The sequence below is a fragment of the Nannobrachium achirus genome (assembly GCF_963921795.1).
Source record: "Nannobrachium achirus genome assembly, chromosome: 22".
Classification (NCBI taxonomy): Eukaryota; Metazoa; Chordata; class Actinopteri; order Myctophiformes; family Myctophidae; genus Nannobrachium; species Nannobrachium achirus.
In genome coordinates, this window is record NC_137829.1 from 19055090 (window position 1) to 19082572 (window position 27483).

At 45.6% G+C, this 27483-nt stretch overlaps 1 protein-coding gene across 1 annotated transcript; it reads left to right on the forward strand.

Annotated features, from left to right (window-relative positions):
* Positions 1 to 180: 180 nt before the first annotated feature.
* On the forward strand, positions 181 to 11186 carry trim45 (tripartite motif containing 45; the record flags this gene model as incomplete). The annotated part of the gene is made up of 10 exons (XM_080752734.1): positions 181 to 434; positions 1198 to 1533; positions 2782 to 3082; positions 4645 to 4790; positions 5358 to 5492; positions 6042 to 6223; positions 7769 to 7898; positions 8427 to 8541; positions 9656 to 9782; positions 11032 to 11186. 10 exons carry the CDS (start codon positions 181 to 183, stop codon positions 11184 to 11186), a joined length of 1881 nt encoding a protein of 626 aa, XP_080608860.1.
* Between the last annotated feature and the right edge of the window lie 16297 nt (positions 11187 to 27483).

Sequence of the window (27483 nt, forward strand, 5' to 3'; positions counted from 1 at the left end):
ATGCCCCGTGAGTGAGAGAATCGTTTAGGAGGAGATTTGATAGTTTACACTGGAGCAAACAGCGGAGGCGTATTTATGTGGTGGCGTTTTTTAAGGGTGGGATTCATTGTTGTTATTTAGCTGCAGGAATTATTCAGGTGTAAACTTAACTTAACAAACCGTTACCTGGTTGGCACTATAATGTCGGACTCCAAGCAGCAGAATAATAAAGACGCGGACCACCACCAGCAGACGCCAAACTCGCTACTTTGTAACGAGGACTCCGACCACATCAAAGCGGACCACAGCAGGGCGGTGTGCGCGGTGTGTAAACGGCTGTACCGAGACCCCAAGATCCTGTCGTGTCTGCACACGTTCTGTTCCGACTGCATCCTGCAGCTGGAGCCCTTCTCTGTGTCCTCCCGAACCAGCGGTACTGGTACCAACACCAACCGGTAGGGCTGTTGACGCTGTCACCATCACTTATCACATTTTACTAACCATTGGATCTATCAATAGACTAAGCCCATACTCACCTCCCCCTTTCCACTGTAAATATCTGCTTCTTCTGATTATTTTATTTACCTTGTATTTTTTCCCCCTGCTTTTATAATTGATCTTATCCTCCTATGCAAAGTACTGTGTTATATCCGTCTGTTTTAAGTTTCAATAATGAGATAGGCCTACATAAAGTGGTTCCTGGGTAAATAAGCCGTAAAGCTTACTAAGATCTCCTTTTAGTTGACCTTGTACCAGTGATTTCATTTGTACTGTCATGAAACTGTACTTTTTCCTATTGCAAACTTCTACTAAATTATTCAATAAATTATTCAATCAATCAATGTATGGGAATCCACAGATTCCCTGGAATCCACTTTGAGAAACACTGATCTATCTCATGTATTTTGATTGATTTTTACATTTTGACATGTTTTATATTTACATTCTATAAAATACATCTATATCTATATATGTGATGGCCTTGATCCAAGGCTAAACTTTTTACATGACGATAAATTGTCACACAACTGAATTGCAATTAACGAATTAATTGGAACATTGTTATGAATAAAAATCTAATTTCTGTTTTGCTTTGAAGTTGCACAGGGCAGATATGACAAAGGAAATAACCTAAATATACAAAGAAATTAATGACACGATACCATTATCGTGAGTGTTCACGATAAACGATAATATTGCTTATCGTCCCATCCCTAGGCCTGCTACCAACCGGACCTCGTCATCTTCGAGGAGCAGCAGCAACAGCAGCGAGGACCCGTCACCCCCCTCGTCCCATCGGGAGGACAAGAAGAAGACTTCCTTCTCCTCCTCGGTCACCACCGTCCTCTGTCCGCAGTGTGACACTGAGGTGGACATTCCTCCGTCGGGGGTGGGGGGCCTGAGCACGGACCACCTGGCCCTGGACGCGGTGTTCGCCGAGACCCTGCTGGCGGACGGCCCGCTGGTGTGCGACCTGTGCAGCGACGGAGATGCCGAGAAGCGCTGCGAGGTCTGCTCCGTCAACCTGTGCGAGTTCTGCAGTCAAGCGCACAGGTGGGTCCCGAGAAGCGACCAGAGATGTGGATATAGGCAGGGAGCCACAGGCCCAAAATTTGAGAGGATGACATACTTTTTATTTTTGTTTTTTCTATTTATTCGGTCAATACACACACAGAATGAGAGGCCTGCTCTGCTGGAAACATCGTGAAAAAAGTTATGGCCATTTGTATATTATTCACTGTCCCTTTGACTTCACTATACAGGAAAATAATACATAAAAGAAATCTGGGCCATAATGTCAAATCAACTGGCTTCATCGGGAATCGCTTGCTTGCGTTTTGCCAAGAGATAGTACAGTGGTTAAGTGGCTAAGAGATAGTACAGTTGTTCTCAACCTGTGGGTCGGGATCTCCATGGGGGGCCCCAAATTATTTTGAGGGGTCCCCTGATGATTAACTTAATGTGCAATATTGTTTTCTCACTGAACAGTAAACAGACCAACACACAGTATAAGTGTATACAGGGTATCTCCTCATTTCTAAAGTGCCAATGTAAGGACTTTTTAGTAGCTCTAGTCAAACATCAGTCAAATTGTCAAATATTATAGGCAGAAATTGTGAATACAACGCCTCGCAAAACGTGAGGCGTTGTGAGCATGTAGTTTGGCTATTTTCACAATGGTATATAGATCGAGTCAAACTAAATGTAATGCCAACTCCTAGCCTGCTTCCAGACAATAGACCCCGCCCACTCTCAGAGTGGACTCTTTCTCTGGTCTGGAGCTGAGTACATGAATCGGGATTTATTTTCGGCCCGTCCAATGAGCGCGGGGGGTGGGGGTGGGTCTAACGAATATCCAGTTGAAACGATTCAAACGAAGTTCACACACACAGGCAGGCTGAGGAAGGTACACACACACACACACGCGCGTGCTGATTTCACCAAGCTGTCAATGTTGATGACATGTTTCTGGTCGCAGTTCTGTGGAAGCAGTCACTGGCACAGACAGAGACACACACACAATCACACACACACACCGCGACCGTGCGTCGCGTCCACGGTGCGTCTCGATCACCGTGCGTCGTGATCACTCGCTCAGAAAGGGCACAGTTTCAGACTACTGCGTGAGCTGAGTCTGAGATCAGGCTAGCCACCTCCTACAATTCTAAATGCTTGTGTAGGGTGGTGGGTCCCCAGTTAAAATATGATTATTTTGGGGGTTCGCGGCCTGAAAAGGTTGAGAACCACTGGTCTAGTAGTTAACCGTTGCATCCCTACAACTGTTGCATGTTGTGTCATCAGGAGGCAGAAGCGGACAGCCTCCCACACGGTCCAGTGTCTCCAGGAGCTGAAGCGCCAGGGCGGGCGCGTGTCGCGGCCCGTCCTCTGCTCCCTCCACCCGGGCCAGGAGCTGCGTCTGTTCTGTGAGCCGTGCGACCTGCCCGTCTGCATCGAGTGTTCCGCCACCTTCCACCGCGACCCCAGCCAGCACCGCTGCTGCCCCGCCAGCGATGTCATTGATCGGCACGGCAACCGCATCCGCCAGCTGGTCTCTGGGTGTCTGCGTCCCCGCCTGGAGCGCCTGGAGGAGGCGCTGAGGAAGGTGAGGGTTCTGAGTTATAAGCCTATAACCCAGAGGTTATGACAGTAGAAACTGTGTCCGTCCTTCTGCAGTCTGGCGTCTAGACCAGTGGTTCTCAAACGTTCTTAAAATGTCAGGGTCCATATGGTATGTATACTGTCAGAGTTGCATACTTGTGAGGGTCAAATTTAGACCTCCCAAAAGGAACCCAGTGAGTCCCTGGACCCCACTGTGAGGACCACTGGTCTAGACCAGAAAATGGTACCCAGTGCCTCCCTATTTAGCACTCTGCATCGTGGGTTGGATTGTGGGTAAATCCCTGTGGCATACCAGCGTCCTGTCCAGGAGGTGTACTTGTACATCAAGCTGCCTTACACTATGGAAACAGGAGATAGGCTCCTCTCCTGACCTATGGGCCACATGGTGACCTCTCCTGACCTATGGGCCACATGGTGACCTCTCCTGTACCTATGGGCCACATGGCTCAGAACTGTCGCTTCCCCTGTGACCGTTGACCTAACAGGTGTAGTGGCAGTGGCTCAGTGACATTGAGATCAGACCAGCGCTTTTTTTTTTTTTTTTTTAACAATATGTTTATTTTTGTTTTTCATTTTTTAAAGAGACATACAAAACAACATATACAGCACAATAATATGCTACATACAGACGAAACAAGCAAAAAAGAAAATACTACAACATACAGAAAAAAAAAAACCCAAAAACCTGACACTAACACGACACATAAGAGTATTAAATAATTATTACATACCCTTGACATACTGGATAAAGTTCCCCCATATTTTCTCAAATAGCTCTTGTTTGTTTTTGAGAGTGTATGTGATTCTTTCTAATGGAAGGCACAAAGACAGTTCCTTAAACCACTGAGCGATGCGAGGTTTCCCTGTCTTTTTCCATGAAAGGGCTTTGACTGAAATGTGTAAGATGTGTATTGACAAGATATGTCTGTTGTGCTTTCAAAACACTAATATATACTTTTTACACTTCCAGTACCATTTACCTTAGGGCTCCACATATTATTCATTATTTCCCCCAGATCATCCAATTAAAAATGAAAAAAACAAAAAAAAAAAAAACAGTGAAAATAAATAAAGCGTGCTCTCCTCTCTGTCCTGTGTCCCCATAAGTCAAAACAAACACCTCTTATAATGTCCCTCTCACGCTCACACACGAGGGCTGTTACTCTAATGGCAATATTCTATATGTGAACCGGAACTAGCACATTACACTGGAAACTGAAAGGGACAGCTGTCCCCTTACGACCACAATAGCCGCAGCCTGAGAAAGGCCCTACACAAGTGGAGGGACACCAGTTTTTTATGAAATGTTTATAAACCCATTACCCTGACGCAGATTCTACGATCTTCTAAATCAGTCGTTCTCAAATCTTTTCGTGCCAAGGACCCTCAATTTGAAAACATTTTGTGCCAGGGACCCCCAGAGAGTTTTTAAGTTAAAATAGCAGACACGCTGCAAGCTTGCACAGTATATCTGCTATTTTTGAGAACCACTGTTCTAAATCCTAAGAGTTTTCTGCGTTTTCTTCTCTCTCCTCCCTACTGAAGGTGGAGACTTCCCAGGAGAGCTTGCACACGCGGGTGGAGGCGGTGGCGGTGGAGGTGCGAGCGTTTGCCCGAGGCTACGCCAACGCTGTGGAGACACACTGTCTGTCTCTGCTCCGAAGGCTGGACGAGGTCCGAGTCCAGCGCAGGTGCGGGACCACAGAAAATACCCTGTATTTAAACTAGGGCTGGGCGATTAATCGATTTTTAATCGAAATCTGATTTTTTGGTTTGGAAGATTTCTTTTTTTAAACGAGAAAATTGTCAAATCCATTTAGACTTTAAGGGTAATTCTGGTACGGATCTCGCTCATTAGAGCCCTGCACGGGGCAAAAAGTCTACAGCCCGGTCCTCTTACTAAAACACGTCAAGTTTCTGCAATATAATATTTCCAATAGAAAAAATGTAATAAAAACACATTTGTTTGCATTTCTTTTGCAGACAAATCCTCCTAAAACACGACAAGGTTCTGCAATATAATATTTCCAATAGAAAAAAATGTAATAAAAACACATTTGTTTGCATTTCTTTAATGAAAACAACATTTTTGAAATAATTTATTCTTTTTACAAAAAAAATCTACTTTTCTGAGCAATAAATCTGGATTTTAATTTTGGGCCAAATCGAACAGTACTAATTTAAACCATTAACTCATTCTATGAGTTTGAGTGTCGTGGTTGGATCTGGCTAATTGTGTCCCATTCGCCCGCCGTCAGGAACCAGCTGCACCTGCAGAAGGCCCAGCTGCAGCAGGCGCTGGCGGACGTCCGCGGTGGCGTGGAGTTCGCCGAGAGGCTGCTCACCTCGGGCTCCGAGGCGGAGATCCTCAGCGCCAAGGGTGTGACCCTCAGGTAAGGGTGGGCGATATGGAGAAATAAAAGATCTATATATTTTTCCAAGATGTATCACGATACACAATCTTATCACGATTCTTTATCATGTTGGTTTTTATGGTTATTTTTCAAGTTACATAACAGTACAACCACCTACAATGTAACAAAAACTAAAAGAAAAAGGAGTAACAGACCATTTAGACCAGTGGTCTTCAATGTTGGGTACAGGGACTCTCTGGGTTCCTTTTGGGAGGTCTAAATTGACCCTTACAAGTATGTAACTCTGACAGTATACAAATGAAACCAAATGGACCCTTACAGGTCCATTTGGTTTCATTTGTATACTGTCATAGTTAAGGGGAGACCTTGACATTTTAAAGTTTGAGGACTACTGATTTAGACCAAAATGTAGGAACAGGATCTTTTTTTGAATAAGGCTCCCTCATTGTATCACGCTAAATACGATATCTCTGAAAAGGAATATCGTGGATACAGGGTTAAGGTATGGTGGAGACATGGTATCGTCTCAAAGACATTTATCACCATATCACCCACCCCTACCCTCAGGCGACTGGGCGGCCTGGCGGAGATGGGCTACGACCCCCACCCTGCCGCCGTGGCCCCCGACGATGGCGGCAGCATCTGCTTCTTGCCCCTGGAGGGCGCCGGCGAGGTGGGGGGCTTCCCAGTGGTGGGGGCCATCCACTCCAAGACGCTGGACCTCAGCAGGTGCACCATCGAAGGGGAAGGTGAGAGAGAGACTAACCTCGCATCACCAGTCTTTCCACCTCGGAGGAAAGCCTGGTATTCGTTTACAACGGGCCGTTTGATCCGGTCTAGGCGTGGCCTAAACTGGAAACAGGGAGAACAAGAGGCGTCGCTTTGTTTTGATCTTTCCGGTCAAAGTGTAGTTCTTTGAGGACTACAACTTGACGTAGGCTGTTTCCGCTCAAGACCGGATCAAACCCTGAAATTGGAAGCGATCCCAGGCAAGAGAGAGACAGAGAGGTGTTGTTGGTTGGTGGTGGGCACACGCATACAGTGATTTATCAGTTACAACGGTGCTTCTCAAAGTGGGGTTCATAGTAGCACAATCATTTTAACCACCTCATACATTACTACTGTACGTTGGCTATTCAAAAGATCTAAGTGTACAAGCTCACAGCGCAGCACGAAGTGAGCTTGCACACGTGCTATTTTGGGGATTTTTGGTACATCTGCTATAACTGGAGATCCCTGGCGCTAAACCTTTTCAGATGGGGGGTCTGCGGCCAACTTCATATTAATTTGGTGGACCTTAGTTGACACAAACAAGTTTGGGAACCTTCCACAGAGTTACGGGACCCTGTGGGTTTACTGGGTCATTCTTTCACATACGCTGTTGTTTAGTCAGACAAGCTGTTCATTGTTGTTTCAGCAACTGTCTGGATGAGTAGGTGCGCTCACTGACACGCACAGACACTGAGCAGTTAGGGAATATTGACATTCCTGTGGTAGGAATGTTGAGGTGACTTACAGCAGTGGTTCACAAAGTTATTTTGGGTGGTCCCCAGATGATTAACTTATTGTTTTCTTCACTCAACAGTAAACAAACCAACATAGAGAGTATATGCACATTTCTAAAGTGACAATTTAAGACTTTTTAATACCTCTAAAATGACAAATTAAACATTGCCAAATTGTCAGATATTAGAGGCAGAATTTGTGAAAATAGCCAACCCCTTGCTCCAACCCCTATGATGGACAACACACGTGCGTCCCAGGTCCCACGTCCCAGGTCCCAGATAAATGACTATGTGCTTCCTTATATGTGGTTTTGTCTGAATGATGAACTACCGCTTTTTAATGTCATGTCTCTACACGATCCTGTGTGTGTGTGTCCTTTCTGCCTGTCTGCACATCTGTCCTTCTATTCTGCTTCTTTTTTCTGTGTGTGAGTGTGCACGTTTGTATGCATATATGTGCTGTCGTGCACAGGCAAAAATTAATCATTGTTTAAATTGAATTTTGGTTCATGCTGAAACTAAATTACAGGAATTTCCTACTACTGACTGTGGGGGGCAGCAATACGCCTTGCAGCGTTGGAGGAAGACTCTTTCCAAAGCTAGATCACAGTATAGTGAAAACGGATAAAAAAATAGACGAAAATAATCGGCTTGTGTTGTGAGGCATTGTGTGCTTGTAGATCGTCTATTCTGTTATTTGACAATTTGGTAGTTTGTTGGTTACTTTTGATTCAGTAATGAATCTCTCTCTCTGTGTGTGTGCGTGCGTGCGTGCGTGCGTGTGTCCAGGTCTCCTGCAGGGCAGGGAGGGGCAGCAGGGAGCCTTCAGCCTGGTGTGCAGGGACGTGCAGGGGGAGCAGATGGGACGTGGAGGGGACCATGTCCTGGTCAGCATCATCCACAAGGACAAGAAGGACTGGTGACTGCCTGCCTGGCGGCAACACGCACGCCGTTTACATATCAGTTGTTTTAAACCCATTTAGGCCTAGAATTATTTAATGCTTTAACTATTGAAAAATAGCAGATATACACGCTCACAGCACGGCACCGAGTGCAGCCCTGTGAGCTTGTAGATCTGCTATTTTTTTAAATCGTGTTTTTTTTTCTTCTTTTGCAAGTCTTTGAATATATCTTTTTAAAAGTGATAAAATATTTATGGTCCCTGGAACAACACATTTTGAGATGGGGGTCCGCGGCCAAATACATGTCATTTTAGTGGTCCTTGACATGAAAAAGTTTGAGAACCACTGATTTTAGAAGAAAGATTTAGAAGACATTTATAGAATCGTGTCAAAAATATTCAAAGACGGATAACGGACAGATTTTTCAAGGCGCAAGTTGGCAGGCAACTCGACAGCGTGCAGTCTAGTTGAAAGTTGCAGCCCTGATCCACAGCTACAGAAAACCACACGTTATCTGACTCCATGTTGCTTGTGTTTGTGTTCAGTACGGTGGAAGCAGCCGTGGTGGATAACGGCGATGGATCCTATGCTGTCTCCTACACTCCTGTGGAGCCAGGTCTCTACTCTGTCTGGGTGTGTGTCAAGGCCCAGCATGTCAAGGTAGACTTGGTTTAATAACTGTCTTTCTACTTTTTCAGTCTAGATTTAATTTAATTTGTTTTTATCTCAGTTTGTTTGTGGGACAGTAAAACAATACTTTAGCTTCATAGTTATAGCCCTATTGGGTATGGTTTTAACCACTTATACTTATTTATTTAGGGTTCTATGCCAAAAATAGACAATCTCCAAGCTCACACGCTACATACTGTAGTGTGCTTTTAGATCGGCTATTTTTGCTAAATGTTCACACCGAAATAAAATAAAACGCTAGGGTTCAAATCGTCTCATTTCTCCCCTAGGTATAAACAAACTAAAAATCACACCCGTGTGAACTGAGCGGTGGTTTACCCACCGCTCAAAAATTGGACACTGTACCAACAGCTCTGATAATTTTCAAAACAATCATTTACAAATATATTCAAAGTTAGAATGAATTGTTATGGGTGGAAACCTCATATGTCCAAAATGGTTGCTTTTCAAAACTTTTTACAGATCTGCTACTTACGAGCTTACAGATCTGCTACTTTTGATGCTTTTGTGTGACACTGCTGGTTGCGATCGTAGATGTCATCAATATTAAGCCCATATCTGTGAATGCCAATATATAATCACTGTGATTCCAGGGGAACCTAATCCCTTTGTCCAAATCTTCGACCTTATGCATATGCGCCTCCTTCTTTCATGTTTGGTGAATGTAGCCGTGGCCAGAAACAGTTGATGTCTTCAGGTGGTAACCATCGTTCATCAGGTGTTTCCACCCTGAACCGCTACACCCTCCGATGGCGAGTCGGCAGTGGTGGCCAAGACTATCTTCTGCTCTATTTATTTTTTTAACCAACAAGAGGCTCCTCTAGGGAGGTATTGGGTGGGTCCCTCTTGAGGTCCTGAGGTGACACAGGCGCGTAGTGTAGTATGATCAAGTAGAGGCGTTAATTTATGAATAAAACACAAAAAGTATTAATAATATGGAGATAAGCGGTTTCTGCCCGACAGCAACAATATTAACTAAATTCATCAGGGCTGAGATACATAAAGGGCATGAAAACTATTGTGTAATCAAAATGTTCCCCCTCTCCCCTCTCTCTCTCTCTCTACTGTATCTCTCCATCTCCAGGGCTCGCCGTTCGTCCTGAAGGTGCAGAGGAAGCTGAGGCGTCATCGCGGGACGTTCCACTGCTGCTCCTTCTGCTCCAGTGGGGGATCCAAACAGTCCCAGTGCGGCTGCCCTGGAACCATGCCAGGTACAGTAGGCCCAGGGAAGGCTGATTAAAGACATGAAATATTCACTGTAAACCTGCCGTTAGAGGACAGAAAGGAACACTGCACTGCGGGGAAAAGAGATCCTATGTTTCTACTGGGAAAACCCGTTAACCACATGAACCAAAGTGTCCCTATTTTGGGTTGTTTCTCAAAAAATTGCTTAGGCCTCAAGTCACTGATTGATTGAATACTTTATTAGTCAGAAATGTAAACGGCAAGAGGTGCAGACATTTAGGCTCAAAGGATAACACAAAAAAGTCCTGGGGACTTGTTTCTGTTGTGGTCCTATGTATTCACTTCTGGAACGCATCCGTGTCACTCTAGATTTTAAGAGAGAAATCAGAGAGATTTCTGGAGAAATCAGAAAAGGATCGGGCAAATCAGTGACTGCATTTCAACTGAACAGTGTAACCCAGTCACTGATTGGCCTGATCATTTTCTGATTTCTCATACTCGCTCCCTATGGGCCGAAGTCCAGACTGATACCGTGGTTGAATGTTTGAGTGAATCCATGTTATCAGTCTGGCTAATGCCAAGCTAGATTTTAAACACTTTAACCATTATTTTATAAAAAAAAATGCAACGCCTGGACGGATTTTCAAAATTTCAACGGATTTTCGAAGCTGATGAAATACCCGCACACGCACGATGCATAGTCCGTGTCCGATCGCGCACGATGGAAACTCTAGCGCCCATGTTAAAAGGCAAGAGAAGCCAGGCAGTGAAAGACAGCCACATTTTCGCGTTGCTCGGCTGGTCCAGTCAATGAGTTAAGGTTGCGACCATTATGCAAATGTGTGTTTCGCTTTTGTTTTTTCGAGGTGGCCAAGTTGTAGAAAAATATGTTTTCCCATGTTTGTTCTATAAATGAGTGATACCAGTCCAGATCGTTGTTGCTCCCTTTAGTATTATGGGTGTCATCTCGTCGCATCGCAGGTTTATTCAAAAAGGTGTGTGAAATTCGTTGTCGTGCAAGACGCGTTCACGTGGTGCGTGTATCACACATGCTTCATCGACAACCATTATGAGGATTCAGTGTTCTAATTATTATACAGTAGTGTTTGTTGTCTGAGCACTCTGAAACTAAATGGACTGGATATTGAATATTACATGAATATTTCCATCTACAATGTAAGTCTATGGGGAAAGTTGTAACTGTCTCTCTCAATAGCTCTGGTTCGTGTGTGTGTGTGTGTGTGTGTGTGTGCGTGCGTGTGCCTGTGCCTGCAGGAGGGTTCCAGGGCTGTGGTCACGGTCATAAGGGCCACCCGGGGAAGCCCCACTGGTCGTGCTGTGGCAGTACAGCGGAGCAGTCTGAGTGCCTGCCTCAGAGCATAATGGCCGCTGTGTCCCCGCGGGGCCGCCTGCGAACCGTGGAGCTCTGAGGTAACGAGCCACCCGTACCGCACCCCTCACGTTGTTCCACTTGTTCCAGCAGCGGCTGAATCTCCGGGGGGTTTCAGCGAAATCCATATGACACCGCCGCAACTACCAGGATAGACTGCAGGCGACAGGGGTCACAGGCCAGGGAATCAGAGACCTTTGGTGGGGTTTTAGCCTTTGGTTGGATGAACCTACTTCCTGAAGCCATTGGCTCACATTGTCCCCGCAAGGGCTCTCAGAATGTTTAAATAGGTTTGATTTTCAATCTGTCCAGGGATGGAAATGGTGGCTGAGCCCAGAGCCTTGTATAGAGAGTTTTACCTATGCGGGGTCAGAAACGGCGCTGGTCACGCGGTTCATGTAACTCGAAATGTCACTTTTCCCTCGTAGACTCCAATGTATTCTGTAAACTTCCATTTTCGCGCTTTGTCACTATTCACCAATAGATGTGTATGTGGAAGACCTGGCCCCATGAAGTGAACGGAGGTGGCACCACTCTCTCTGAATACAAGGCTCTGGCTGAGCCTATTGGTTGTTATTTTTGATCATTCCTGGTTATCAATTCACAAGTGCTGTCGGTCACTGCGTGGCTCCGCTGGTGCTATTGGAGGTAAAGGTTAAGTGCCTTGTTCAAGAGGGCTCAAAGCTGTGTTTTCTGAGAGAGACATGTTTTGCATTCATTTGTTTTTACTGCTGCTTCAAGAGGTGCTGCTGACAAAGGTCCCTTTGTGCCTTTTATTATGAACAACATGAGAGTAGGGATGGGATGATAAGCGATATTATCGTTTATCGTGATAAAAAAACACTCACGATAATCGTATTGTGGAGATTTAATTTATCATGAAATCGTCCTCCGTCATGCACTGGGATCAATTCACCATTTATTTGCCGAGCTGCATATCCTGTACCACTTAAACCCTCTATAATTGGTAAAAGGTACTTATAATATATGTACTTGATACAATCTTTTTTTTCACTCTATCAAATGTCTTTTTGATAGAAAAAAAAATAGCCGATCTACAAGTTTGGCGACGCGTTGTGAGCTAGTAGATCTGCTATTTTTTGGCAAATGTTCCACGCCAGGATAATAGATTTTGATAATCTAATAATATCATAAATCACGATTTCTTTTGTCACAATAATCATGATATGACATTTTCATATCGTCCCATCCCTACATGAGAGAATGCAATGGTCCACCAGACCATTGCAGTCTGGTGTTCTGTATTGAACATTGTGTTGTGGAAAATCACTGTTTCCAAACCATATGCAATGTCAGACTTTTCTGAAGAACAATCCCTCACACATGGTTTTACGACCCAAAAGCGAGTCATAAGACATGATCATGTGCACAGTGTTACATTTAGTTTTTGTGATACAGTACTATACTGAATATTTGTATTACTTTGTGTATGCAGAAATATTTATAATTTAGGGTGTGAACATAATATGAATCGTTCATCTTAATATGACATTAATCAATGAGCCATTTGCCTTAATGTAATCATGTGCTGTTTTTACATGGGGGACCTTTTATTCCAGTAATAATCAGAACTAGTCAAATCATTATGTACAGTAGCCTCCTTGATCAGAGTTGATTCAGAAATGCATTTAAAATTGTTTGAAAGGGGTGGTATAAAGTAAACCTTTTAGAATCTGTTCGACAGATACATTCTCAGGTCAGAAATTCTGAATATATGTACCCGCAATCCCGCATTGACCCATTTATTTTTACTATGCTGCTGTTACATACCGGACTGGTTGGGTACCACCCTGTGCACACAGCATAACTCAGCGCAGCGACGGTAGTTTTGTTGTGTTTTTATATGGGGCACCTGCTCTAAAGTTAACCATGAGCTCTTATTGTGGAGCATGTAAACAGGACACCTTATACCAGTGGTTCTCAAAGTGGACTCTGTGGGTTCCTTTCGGGAGGCCTAAATTGACCCATACAAGTCTGTAACTCTGACAGTGTACAAATGTGTACATTTGTACCCTGTCAGAGTTAAGGGGAGACCTTGAAATTTTAAAGTTTGAGAAACACTGCCATCATCTTGATGCTGCTCTTGAGTATGTTTGGCTTTTGAGTGAAAACAATTATAAAAAAATGATTCAATGCCAACTAATTTGCCAATTACAAAACAACAAAACCTTACAGAACTTTACTAAAAGACTGATCTGGAGGTGATTTATATTATCACATATTTATAGTGAATTTAATTAATATCTATCCATTGCTCTTTGTACTTAACAATTCGCTGTACTGTAGGTGAGTTGAATAGAACGAGAGTTATGCATATAACTATGGTTCTATGAATACCGGATAACCGCCAGAGGGCGGTGTATGAACACCGTGGATAAACATCACGCGCTTGCGCAGAGGTCGAATTCTAATAACAACATAGTCACCCGTGACCCTGTGTGCCTGTGCGTGAGCACGTACACTGCCTACATAGGCAGGACGCACACAAGGACCTCCCTCGTGAAAATCTTTTCGTCTGGGATTCCGAGTGACAGACATCTCTGGCGGTTATCCGGTATTCATAGAACCATAGTTATATGCATAACTCTCGTTCTATTTCATACCTCCTAACCGCCAGAGGGCGGTGTATGAACACCGTGGATAACGTATATCAACATGGTCACGAGGAACCTGCACTCACCAACCATCAGTTACAGGTCGAGGAGGCCGACAACACAGCCATCTGGACCAGTCGAGGGGCAGCAACATTCACCCGGTAGAAGCGGGCGAACGTAGAGGGGGAAGCCCATGTTGCCGCCGCACAGATATCCATCAGTGGCACGCCCTTCAGTGCCGCCCAGGAGGTGGACACCTTCCTGGTGGAATGGCACTTCACTGGAGGAGCCGGCAGCCCCTTCCGCTCATAAGCCTGCAAAACGGCATCAATGATCCAGTGAGCAAGACGTTGCTTGGACAGAGCATGTCCCTTCCTGTGCCCTCCATAGCAGAGGAAGAGAGCATCCGACTTCCGAAACGCCATCGTGCTGTCAATGTACTGCCTCAGGGCCCGAATGGGACACAATCGCACATCATGACTCGACCCCTCCGCCCCTGGGTGCGCAGCATAAGCTGTCAGAGTGACAGGCTGGTTGACGTGAAAGGCTGAAATCCTTTTCGGCAGGAAAGAGGGGTTGGGCCACATGGTAACCCCAGAGCCATCCGAGGACCACCTCAAACAGTCCATAGCGACAGATAGGGCATGGAGTTCCCCTACTCGCTTGGCAGACGTGATGGCAAGGAGAAAGGCGGTTTTAGCAGACAGCCACTTGAGACCAGCCTGCTCCAGCGGCTCAAACGGCGGAGAACATAAGGCTTCCAGTACCATAGGCAAGTCCCACGAGGGCACTCTAGCCACGTGCGGGGGGTGCAATCTGAGCACTGCCTTCAGAAATCGACTGACCAGCGGATGAGACCCCAGCGTCCGACCGTCCACCAGCACATGCCGAGCTGAGATGGCAGCAACATACACCTTCATAGTAGAGGACGAGAGCCCCTTGACCAGCAACGTCTGAAGATACCGTAGCAGTCTCTGCACAGAGCACCTGACCGGATCCTCGTGTTGAGACTCGCACCACTTGCAGAACAGCTTCCACCTGTTTGCATAAAGCGCTCTTGTGGAGGGCGCATGAGCGTTGAGCAGGGTCTGGACAACTGCCTCATCGCAGGACTCTAGCAGAGACCCTGGCCCCTCAGGGGCCAGACATGGAGCTGAAGGCGATCTGGCTGGGGATGCCAAATGCGGCCCTGCACCTGTGACAGGAGATCCTGCCTCGACGGGAGGGGCCAAGGCGTTCCAATGAGAAGCCGCCTGATCATGGGGAACCAGATCCTCCCTGGCCAGTAAGGAGCCACCAGCAGCACTGTGTGACTGCCTGTGGCTATCCTGTGAAGTGTCAGCGTGAGCATGGGCAAAGGAGGGAACGCATATAAGAGGCCTGGCGGCCATGGGTGAGCGAACGCGTCCTGTCCCAATGGACAGGCTGGATCCGACAGGGAGAACCACTGCTGGCAGTGCGTTGACTCGCTTGAGGCAAAGAGATCCACCTCTGCCTTGCCGTACTTTTCCCAGATCCGTTGGACCACGGCCGGGTTCAATCTCCACTCCCCCGGTGGAGGATCCTGACGGGACAGCAAATCCGCTGCCTGGTTGCAGACTCCCGGTAGGTGCACTGCCCGGAGACTGCGAAGGCGAGGAAAAGCCCACTTGAGGAGCCTCTGGGCCTCCAGCAGACACTCCTTGGATCTGATGCCACCCTGATGGTTCACGTGGTACACCGTTGCTACGTTGTCCGACTTGACAAGGACATGCCTCCCCTCCAAGGCAGGAAGGAAGTATTTGAGGGCCAAGTACACTGCCCGGAGTTCCAGCACATTTATGTGTAGTCGCCTCTCCTGAGGGCCCCAGCACCCTCTGACTGCCCTGTGCTCCCATAAGGCTCCCCAGCCTGACAGGGAAGCGTCCGTCACCACCAACTCCCGGCGGGAGGGTAGTGCCCCCACGGGCACGCCCCGGCACAGTCTCTCCCTTCTCCTCCACGGCTCCAGCAACCGACGGTGATGACTGGAGATCGTCACCAGACTCTCCTGATCCCACACGGGGTCGAGGCCCAAGCCGTTGACCCACACCTGCAGAGGCCGCACTGACAGGAGCCCAAGAGGTACAAGCCTGGATACCGATATCAGTAAACCCAGCAGCCTGAGGAGCAGTCCATACTCGAGCGTGGTGCTTCTCCGCACATGAGACACAAGCTCCAGGATGCTGTCCACTCGCCGTGGAGAGGGGCAGGCCATCATTGAAACGGAGTTGAGGGCGATTCCAATGAATACAGTTTCCTGACTGGGAGTCAAGGAGCTCTTGGTGAGGTTCACTGTGAGCCCCAGTTGCGCCACATGGTTCAAGAGGGCCGATGTGTCGCTGAGTACCTGTCCTCGAGTCGACGCGCACACCAGCCAATCGTCGAGGTACGGGAGAATCCGCATCCCTCTGTCCTGGAGCGGGGCCAGCGCCGCCGCTACGAACCTGGTGAAGACCCGGGGGCTGAGAGAGAGGCCAAACGGAAGGACCCGGAACTGGTATGCCTGACCCTCGAAGGCGAACCGGAGGAACTGTCTGTGGTCTGGTGCTATTGGCACGTGAAAATAAGCATCTTTTAAATCTATACTGGTGAACCAGTCCTTTGCTGCCACAGCTTGGATAACGTCCACTGGGCGCAACATCTTGAAATGAAAAGTCTTCAGGAATTGGTTCAGATTCCTGAGATCGAGGATTGGCCGAAGTGTGCCATCCTTCTTTGGGATAAGAAAATAATTTGAGTAGAACCCTCTTAGCCTTGCTGAACCAGGTACACTCTCTATGGCATCCTTCACTAGGAGCTCTGTAATTTCCTGTCTGAGGGCCTGAGACCTCAGCGGATCGTCGACCACGGTCATCCTCACCCCGGTGAATGCTGGGGGCCGACGTCTGAACTGAATCCTGTATCCTCCGGATATGGTGGAAAGTACCCAGGGGTCCGAAGTTAGGGCTTCCCAGCGGCTTAGATGTTCTGGGGTGAACCGGCTGGGGCCCGGGTCGGGGGAGTCACGCTCGACTCCCCCGGCCCTTGAATGATTTGGATGATCGGCCGCCCCCACGCCTGGGAGCCCTACCTCTGGGCTCCCTAAAAGAGGGCTGTGGGGGCGCTCGTTGGGGCTGGTCGTGCCGAAACGAGGAGTCTCTAGCCGCCGATGATGAAGCGCTCTGACCACCAGATGCTGAGCGTTGAGTGCCCGTGCGCCTTGACTGCCGTGCGGGTTCCCGGCACAAGTCTGCGAACTGACGCCTGTACTTCTTCACCTCAAGGCAGCGGTCCAGGGCCTCTTGAGCTGAGGGCCCAAAAATCTGGCCTGGGGCAACAGGCAGCTTGCAGAGCTTCTTCCTGCACTGCGCTGACACAGGGGCCTGAGCAAGCCAGACCTGGCGACGAGCCAAGGTCAAGGTGGACATAACCCTTCCCAGGTCCTTAGCCATGTAGGCAAAGGCCCTGAGTGAAGCCTCACTCAGGCTCTGTGTTGCCGCATCCGCCCCCGCCGCCACAAGAGACTTGTCCAGGGCCAGGACAAGGTGGGACATCGAATTCCCCACACGCGCCACCTGAGCTGCTGACTCATAAGCCTTGGTGATGTACTCATCCGTCAGTCTGCATTGGGCCAGTGGACATTTAGGATCCTGACTAAGGGCCTCCTCTGGTGACACCACCAGGGAAGCGATTGAATTCTCCACCGCTGGCATATGGTCCAAGCCAAACTGTGCCGCGTCAGCCATGGCACCCATGGCCCTGCGGTCTTGCGATGGATGACGATTAGACCTGGGATCTGCCCAGCATGATTGCAGCTCCGCAATGAAAGCCCTCGAAGGCGGCACAGAGAAAACTGGATCCGGCCTATGCCTGAAGAATTCATTGGAAAGCTGGGGCCCTTCAGTAGAGACCTCAATGCCCAGCCGCGACAGGGCCAGCTGAAGGTCCTCCTTGGTTGCAGTAGTAGCAGTACTTGCTCCTGACCCCTGTGAGCCCGACTCAGAGCGAGGGGCCTCTCCAACTGGCTCCTCATGATATGAAACCTCATTTGTGAAGAGAGAGTCTGAGGCCGATATAGACAGGACGTCCTCCAAACCAGCAGCCCATGCTGCAGCATGGTCCAGGCCCAGCTGCCTAGCATGGCGTTGGGGCCCTACGGTAGCAGCACCGGTGGTAGGGGTACGGGGCTGCAGGTTATAGAGCAGGGCCTTAATCTGAGCAAACTCAGCGGCCAGTGAGTCCACCGTGTGCGACGGGGGTTGCTGGTCCTCCTGACGCACCTTTTTCGCACCTGCACCTTCCCCACCAGCCGTTTCACGACGGCCCTTCTTGGCGCCTGCCTTCTTGGCCAATGCGTCCTTACTATGGGAGCGCTTGCTCTTAGAAAGCCCCCTCACTGGGCTCAAGACTGGCATGCCTGATGGAGGCATGTCCCTGCCCTCAGCCGTCGCCAGCCGTGCCTTCCTCGCATCCAAGGCCATGCAGCTGCAATTCGTGCACGCCTCCGTCGTCAAGGCTTGCCTCAGATGGTCAATGCCGAGACAGCGCGGGCACCAGTCATGACCATCCTCCATATCCAAAGCGGCGGCGCACCGGGCACATGCGTTCTGCATGACTGGTGATTATAGCAGCTTTAACTGTAGCGAAGGAACGAACACCGCTCTCTGATGCTACACGCTTTTAAATGCCAGCACCGTGTGCTGTGCAACGCTGTAAACAAGCGACAGCTAACGTTAGCTTGTGGAGCGAAGACCGCTCTCTATGCTACACGCTTTTAAATGCCAGCACCGTGTGCTGTGCAACGCTGTAAACAAGCGACCGTTAACGTTAGCTTGTGGAGCGAACACCGCTCTCTATGCCAACGTTAGCCGCAGACCCACGCTGGTTAGGCTAATAGCGCTATCGCTAAACAACCATACACCAACACACTGCTGCCTTGCAGGGTTCACCAATAGCTATGTAGCGAAGACCACTATCGACGCTATAGTGAACGGCAGACGTGCTACACACGTGGGTCACAAACTCACAATACAATACAACTAGCTTTATGGAGCGAAAACCACTCTCGACGCTAGTATATTAGCAATTGGCTATCATCAGCCGTTACTTACCGTACTGCTTTCAGTCCCATCTTGAACAGGGTAAACCTTGCAGTCCACGTAGTCTCTAGGAGGGCGAAAACCGCAGCTCCCACCGTACCATATAGGTTTAGGTTATCGAGACTCCAACGCATCTGCTGTGTCGACCTGCGCTCTAGGCGAAAAGATGAAAGAGGGAGGTCCTTGTGTGCGTCCTGCCTATGTAGGCAGTGTACGTGCTCACGCACAGGCACACAGGGTCACGGGTGACTATGTTGTTATTAGAATTCGACCTCTGCGCAAGCGCGTGATGTTTATCCACGGTGTTCATACACCGCCCTCTGGCGGTTAGGAGGTATGAAATAGAACAGGAACTTTCTTTTCTATGCAAGCGGGAATCAATCTTTGGATTCACTGTGGTAGAAACCGATAAGAAGATATAACAGTATAAACACAAATATTCAGTAAGAAACCCCAGAAGACACAACATAGCCAATACTAAATCCCTCGGTTTATATGTGCAGCAAAAAAACTAGTGCGACTGGTGGCGAATTTGTAAAGTTCCCTTGTATCTGCAATACATCCTCCATTTGAGAGATCAGCCACTCTGTGCCTCGTAGGCGAGGCAGAGATTTATCTATGAAAGGAAGTTCTCTGACCTAGAATCTAAAGTCACACTGTCCTGGGAATATAAAGTTGTGCCTCTTCAGGAGAAGAGTCACTAAGAAACACTGGCTTCAAAGTCACAAGGGAACACTGCTATGCATATATGTATGCTTTTGGTTTTTCTGAATTATGACTGTGTGCCTTATCTTTGATATAACCGAGCTGGAACATTTACACCCATTTTATGCTTTTGTTTTTATTTTTACGTACGACAGTGTGCCGAAAATAGCCGATCTCTGACGTGTTGTGAACTTGTAGATCGACTATTTTTGGCACGGAACGCTTTAGCACAACAGAGCATAATATATTGAGCATTATACAGCTCAAGGACGTCAAAGTAGGACAGATATGTTCTCCTGTTTGTTTTTAGGTTATTGATGGTGAAGATCATTATTAATATCTCAGATCAACACTGACGTTTTTGAAATGTGATGTGAGATCTGGAACAGGGCTTGATGGTGTGCATTTCGTGTCAGCCTTCAAAGACCCTTCAGAAGTTCAGATTCATTCAATAGTTTGAAGAATCTGACCTGGACTTAACTGTTCAATACCTCTAAAATATAAAGAACTTGGTTTTTGTCAATAATGGATCTTACAGTAGTTATCTGCTGTTCCTTAACCCACTTAAGCCCTGTTTTTGCACATGTTACCCTCATTTTGTATACTTAAGCTTTTTGCTGTTTCTTAACCACTTAAGCCCATTTTACTCTCACATTTTTGTATACGATGGCTTAAAAACAGACAATCTATGAGCTTACAATTTGTGAGCTTGCAGATCTCTAGCTACTTTTGAAGAACAGGACGCCGAACTATGGCTGCCAGAGTTAATACAGGAGTCTGCAACAGGGGGTCTGCCTGGGACCCTTGGGACTACAGAGAGGCCTCCAAATCTTTGTGTGATAGAATATATATATTTTTTACATTAGCCACTTGAAACTTTAGCCAAGATAGCAGATCTACAAGCTCACGGCGGAAAGCGTTGTGAGTTTGTAGATCAGCTATTTTCGCCAAAGAGGTTTTATTTGGTGTAGAAGGGGGGGGGGGGAAGAGCAGACCAAATGATTAAATGTCTGAAAATAAACATTTAAATGAATCTAACATACACTGATAGTTGCTGTCAAACGAAAAACAATCTATGAAATCTAATGTAAAAGTTTAATCTGCAAGGCAAATTATACAATAGTGAGGGTCCCAGCTTCATCTCTCTCTTAGCTAAGGGTTAGGGTTGGACTGAAGAATGTTGCAGACCCCTGTGTTAATTTGACACCTGCACAATATGGATGCAAAAGATGCATGCTAGAATAAATCCATCCTGGCTTAACCAGTTTATACATAAATGCAGTTCAAATCTGGCATGCATGTGAAATGTTGGTCTGGCGCATTTTGACTCTCTTTGTAGCCTATTTTCTAAAAAAGAAGCGATGCCTTTAAAGTTAGAAAAGAAAATTAATCTATGCAAGTGCCTTGGATCAGAAACATACTTTTCTGATTTATTTTCTTTGTAATGAAGAAGAGAAACTACTTGAACACTGTTAGTATTGCCTTTATTTTCACCTTAAAATGTTTTTTTTTGTTTTTAATGTTTCATATGAATTGTCTATGCTCAGTGCAACTGGTAACAAGCATTTTATCCTGTATTAACATTTTGACAAAAGTTTGTCATTATTGCTTGAATTATGAAATAAACACTAGAAAATAACAATGTATGACCAAGAAGTGTTAAAATATAGGACAGCTAGAGCATAGGGAACAAGATGTCACTTTTCTCATTGGAGTTGAGAATACTGGTGTTGACCACTAGGAGGCAGTGAATGGCTGGAACAGTTATTTTTTTCCAATCATTGTATCCACCTATTTCCGCTGGAATTTACTGCAGAATTATGTGTGTGGGACACATCCAGGTATTCTGGGACCGTCAATGGCGGTCAGGATTAAGATTACAGTACATCACACTCGGCTCTGCTTGGCTGAGACCGAGCCGGAAATGCCGCCCACCTGCGCAATGCATGATGGGACGCTGGAAACTTGTGGATATGGTCCTCTTAACATGAACTCTTCCTGCTGTCTGGCATGTTCTTACAAATTATTCACACGTAGGGCTGGGCGATATGACTTCAAATCAATATCACAATTATTTCTAACTTTTGCCTACTTTTGATTGGCTAGGGAGCGCTTCTTTTGCACTGTGCGTAGGTGCCGGGTGGTCCGACCACCTAAACCTAACCTTAACCCTAACCCTGACCTCAGTAAAACTATGCCTAAACCTAACCCTAAACCTAACCTCATTAAAACTATGCCTAACCCTAAACCTAACCTCAGTTAAACTATGCCTAAACCTAACTCTAACCTCAGTCAAACTATGCCTAAATCTAACCCTATCTGCCGACGCTGGTGAAATGAAACGAGCGGCTCCTCCTGGAGCTGTGGTGTGATTTCCAATTGCGCCTCTAGCACAATTGATTAATGTTTTTTTTGTGTGTGAAAATAGCAGAAGCTTGTAGATCTGCTATTTTTGTACTGTATGCCACCATTATAAAGTATAAAACAGGGTTAAGTGGTTAATCAGACTTATACATTTAGTCTATTATAAATTTAAAATGATTGGAATTATTTTTGTTGATATAAGAAATAAAACAATTGTCCTACCACCTTGATTATTCAATTAATCTACATAAGCAAGTCGATTATTGGTTCTAAAAGTCAGCTTTGATATACTAATGGCTAATTGCCCAGCCCTTATACACACAGTCAGCACTCTGAAAAGCTGTCTTTGAGAGTGCAGCTCAGGTTGAAAAAGGCACAGATTGCATTATCATGAAAAATGTCTTAAGCGGATTAAGACTGAGCCTGTTAGCATGAATGTTTGATGAGCAGGGTTCAAACGGCCATTTCATAAAAAGCCATCATGCTCAAGTCTATCAGCGATAACACTGATTAATCAAGCAGAATACCTGCTCAATTATAGCAATTTGGGATGGAGTCATTTACCTGCTCATTATTCTCGCGTGCGCGCGCACACACACACACACACACACACACACACACACACACACACACACACACACACCAGATGATGGCAGTTTTGGGCTAAAGATGACAGAGAGGTTCAAAACTGCCATTAGTTTTGATTAAGCACTATCCCACACTATCCATTCTCTCTCTCTCTCTCTCTCTCTCTCTTGAACCCATTAACCTCATGAACCTCATGTCATAAATATGCAAAACATTTGGCAGAAATTGGTGAATATTCAGCGAAAATGTCTGATCTACAAACTAATATTTCATCACATTGCTTGTAGATCAGCCATTTTCAGAGAGGAGAATCAGCATTTTATTTTATTCATTTTGGAGCCAAAGGTCTTAAAGGAGTAGTTCACCCCCAAAATGACTTTTTTTCTATTGATTAGTCACGCCTTGGAGAGTAGAGTTCAATAACATTTTTGTTTTTTGTCGCAAAATTTGATTCGAGTAAATTTACCCCCATTGATTCCGGATGCCATCCGGTACGAATGGGGGTACATTTATTTTTATACACCCCCCTCAGCTCAGTATTTAATACTCCATTCATTGCACAGCAGTGTTGCTTGCCCACAAAAACAGATCTACAAGCTCCCTACGTGATCTTAGCTTGAGATCTGTTCCTGTCGACGGAGTATCGGTATACTGTACAGATCCATCTCGGAAAATGTAATATTGTGTAAAAAAGTATTGCAGATGCCCTAGCTCCCCAAATCATAACTGACTGTGGAAACTTCCCACTGGACTTCAAGCAACTCTGACTTCAGAACATTGACATTTCTCTATTATAAATCCTTGTTTTGAGTGGTCTTGTGTAATATTGTAATATTTGAAACATGGGCTTTTGATATTCATGAGCTGCATGCCATAAAAAAAAAATCTAAATTTTAACAAAAAAAGGTTTGGAATAATTCACTGAATGCAATGCATCTAGAAAATGACATTTTCAAGAAATAAAGTTTCAAGAAATTTTACTTTTACACAATGTTCAAAATATTCGAGATGGATCCGTACATTTGGCAAAAAGCTCGAATTTTTCCTCTCTCATACTCTCGCTAGCTATCACTCATTCACACACTCACATGCAGTGCTTTCAGCGGATGGAAGTATATTTAATAGGAGCCGAACCATTTGACACACACTGAATTGAGCGATGGCGATGCGCATGCAAACAGTGGTCGTAAAAAGACCGGAGAGTGCTTCTTCCCGGATTACAAAGTGGACCCTAGAGAGGAGGGGCTTATGCCAACTCCCATAAACCCCCTTCACCCATGACTGAGCTCTCAAGTAATGTACCTTGTAATTGAGGGATCTAATGCTCATATTACAATATTGTCCAACAGACACGTCTATCACGATTTTTTTTAGTTTTCAGTTATTTTAAATGAGTGATTCTTCTATTGTGCAAGGTTTGTCCATTGTTTGTTGCGACCAAAGGTCGCAGTTTAATATGAGAAACGGCAAATCATGTCCGTGTCCATGTACGCTTTTTTACTGAATATGGGCATAAAAGGGATTGTAGGCTATGCATGATGTCAGATTTCATATCGTCATAGGACGTTTACGTTTGTATTTACTTTATACGTTAAGATTTGCCAGTTTAATTCAGTACAATATTTTACAATATAATACCTTTATTATTTTGTTCAAAAAATCACCTTAACTGCAAGAGAGAAGTTCCCTGGTTTTGTTTTGGACAACGTGTCACACAGTAACAGCCTACACTCGGCCTCATTGCACTACTTTTGGTTGGTTTTGATAAAGTAGACACTACAATACAAGGCTCTGGTGTGTATTAAACTTCAGAACTTGGTGTCAACTTGTTCTCTCAACTTTTATTTCTTTCCTAAATTCAGAGTCGCCAATAATTCTTTTTACGCCCCTTTTTCTCCCCAATTTAGTCCATATACCAATGAATTCCTCCCCACACATTTCTGTGTGGTCACCGCTGCTGTATCCTACTGGCTCACCTGCCAGTGAGGAGCCCCCACGAGGAGGATGCAGGGCCTACAGTTCTCCTCCCATGTCCTACCCCTCCCACCCAACACTTCCCACTGACAGGTGCCGCCCGGCCCGTAGGATTACGCGCAATGACAATTATCCCACTCCCCGAACACAGGCTATAATTGTTTGCATAGACCAGGGGTTTTCAAAGTGGGTGACGGGGCACCCTGGGGTGCCGTGACAGCAGTCATGGGGTGCCGCGAGATAATTTGATAATATTTAGAATTTATTTGGACACTTGAAAGAAATATTATTTAGTATAATTTTAAACTTGAAGTACAAAGTTATTTTCAGTCAGTGCTTCATCATACAAGACTGTCGCAAAACTAGTGAAAACAGCTGATCTACAAGCACACAACTTTGTGTGCTTGTAGATCTGCTGTTTTCACTAGTTTAGTATATTTTATAGATGATAAATACAAAACGAACGGTTTTGGACATACAAGGTTTCCAAGCGACAACGACGATATGCTATAAATATAAGGTGCTGGGAGTGAAAATTGTAAAGTGCCTTGGATTAAAAAAAATATGTATGGGGTGCCCTGAGACAAAAAAGACCCCCTGGCAAAGACGCTGGACAAAGCCAGATGAACCACGGTGGATTCGCACCCACAACCTCTGTGGTGGTGGGCAGGTAATTTAGGACGCCACCCGAGCGCGACTCAACTTAAGCATCACTCAGTCACCACCCCTATAGTCAGGTTTGCTATGTTAAGAAACGTTTATTCGTTGGATTTTTTGGGAGATTAGTAAAACTATACATTTTTGAAATCTTCAGAGCATGGGGAATCCAAAAATCTTTGTTGGCATTTGCACAGACACCTGCAAAGCCGCCATTTTGGACGTTCAAAATGGCCGACATAAAATACATAATTTGTGCTATCTTGGCTTCTAAACAACATAGAAACGTAATTAAACATGCCAATCCTATGTTTTCTGGGTCAAGGAATCGAATGAGTAAATGATGGGTGTAAAATATTTCGGACCCCCACCCCCTTTCTGGGGGTTATCTATTTTGGGACCTCCCAGAAGTGTACGCCAGCCAGTTAATGTCAGATTTTCATAATATTAGAGTTGTTTTGTAGGTTTTAAAACATCCCAAGTTCATTTATTACACTTTTAAAGCAGCCAGAATAACCTTTCTGACGTTTGGTTGGGGTCTTTCCTCACCTGGGACCCCCAGATGGACCCCTGAGCCTATCTCAGTATTCACTCTCCTGCTCCAGAACAATGTTATATTAGATCATAACTGAACCATAAAAGTTATTGTAGCTGGGTTCTGAAAACATTAAACAAATAGTAGTAGCAAATACCAGGGGTCTTCCACGGGGGGTCCGGGACCACTGGGGGGACCGGGTCCTCAGAGTTACTACAGGGGGTCTGCCAAATCTTGATGGGATCTTTTTTTTTTTTACATTTGAAACTTTGAATGTTTGTATGTATCCTGGGTTTATGTATTGTACTTTGTTGGTTTATTAGTATTCTCGGTATTATTTATAACATTTTTGTGTTAGACAGTTATGGTTGATAGCTGTTACTGCAGGGATTGCAATAATGAAAGTATTGCAACTTCTCACTTTGAGCATGCAGAACAACGTGTCCATTTATTGCCGTGCACTGACAACACAACACACACACACACACACACACACACACACACACACACACACACACACACACACACACACACACACACTTGTTATCATCACCCCAAAAGCTGCACCCTATCCTCTTAAAGAGCTCATGGTCAATTATGCCCACAGAGATTCACTACAATACATGTCCTCCCTAATAGCATTTGCAGGGAGGAGTGCAAGGCGGGTTATTGGGCAGCTGCACTGCCCCTTGTCCCACATTTGATGAGCTCAAGTACTTCCTATATTTATGAGTTAAAGGATCTCAACGGAAATAAGCCTTGCCTTACCTGAGTTTCCTTTTAGTTGACCGTGTATCAGTGAACTGTACTGTCATGAAACTGTACCTTTACCTATGCAGAACCTCTAATAAATACTTCAATCAATCATCAACAACAACAACAACAACAACAAAAAAAAAAACTTTGGAGCAGGGAGGGCAAGACTCCCATACCCTCCACTCTCTGAATTCCATTTCTTCGATTGATGGAAGCTCAGGGCAATTTTCAGGTATGACAAACTAGGCATCTTAATACAATACCTGGGACATGATTTTGTGTACACATATGAAGAGGGTGATACCCTCATTCCTCATCAAGTCCTTTCCTCTGCTGCTTATAGTGCTTTGCGAGACATATATGTTTGGTCACCCAACACTGATGTCCCCCTGCTGTTACTGAAATTTGCAACAGTCAAAGGTACAAAAAAATGGAAATAGATATATTCAAGTTCAAGTTATTGGATGTCACAAATGTCAAGGGTTCCTTGGCTTACACATTTTTCTGGTGCTAACTGAGGAAGAACATTTGTTGGAATCTCCAAAAAGACATGGGTCAACGCCTTCTTGAAGCCTGATAATGATGACAAAGCCATTAACCGCTTCAAGGACCGTGGCAAGGGTTCCATTCCACCTGAGCTTATTATTGGTGAGCTTCCATCAACATTGCAGTCATTGGAGCATTTTGAAAGCCATGTTTACAATTCAAAAGGTCCAACAACAACCCTGCGATTACTCAGATGGGAACTATTTCTGTCAAAGTACATGGAGGGTGAGATGCTACCTCCAATTCGTGCTGCACTGCTACCATATATCCCCCGTGTCAACAAGTCACAATGCAGGATAAATCATACCTGACAAATAGTCCTGAGCTTCCACCAATCAAAGAAAATAGGTGGAATTTAGAGAGTGGAGGGTGTGTTCCAGTCAGGGGTCTTGCCCTCCCTGCTCAAAAAAAGCCTGCCTTTCATTATATGCTATGGTGGAGACTGTGTCAACACTATTAGGTTGGACATTGAAGATGACAATGTGAAGACGAATAGAT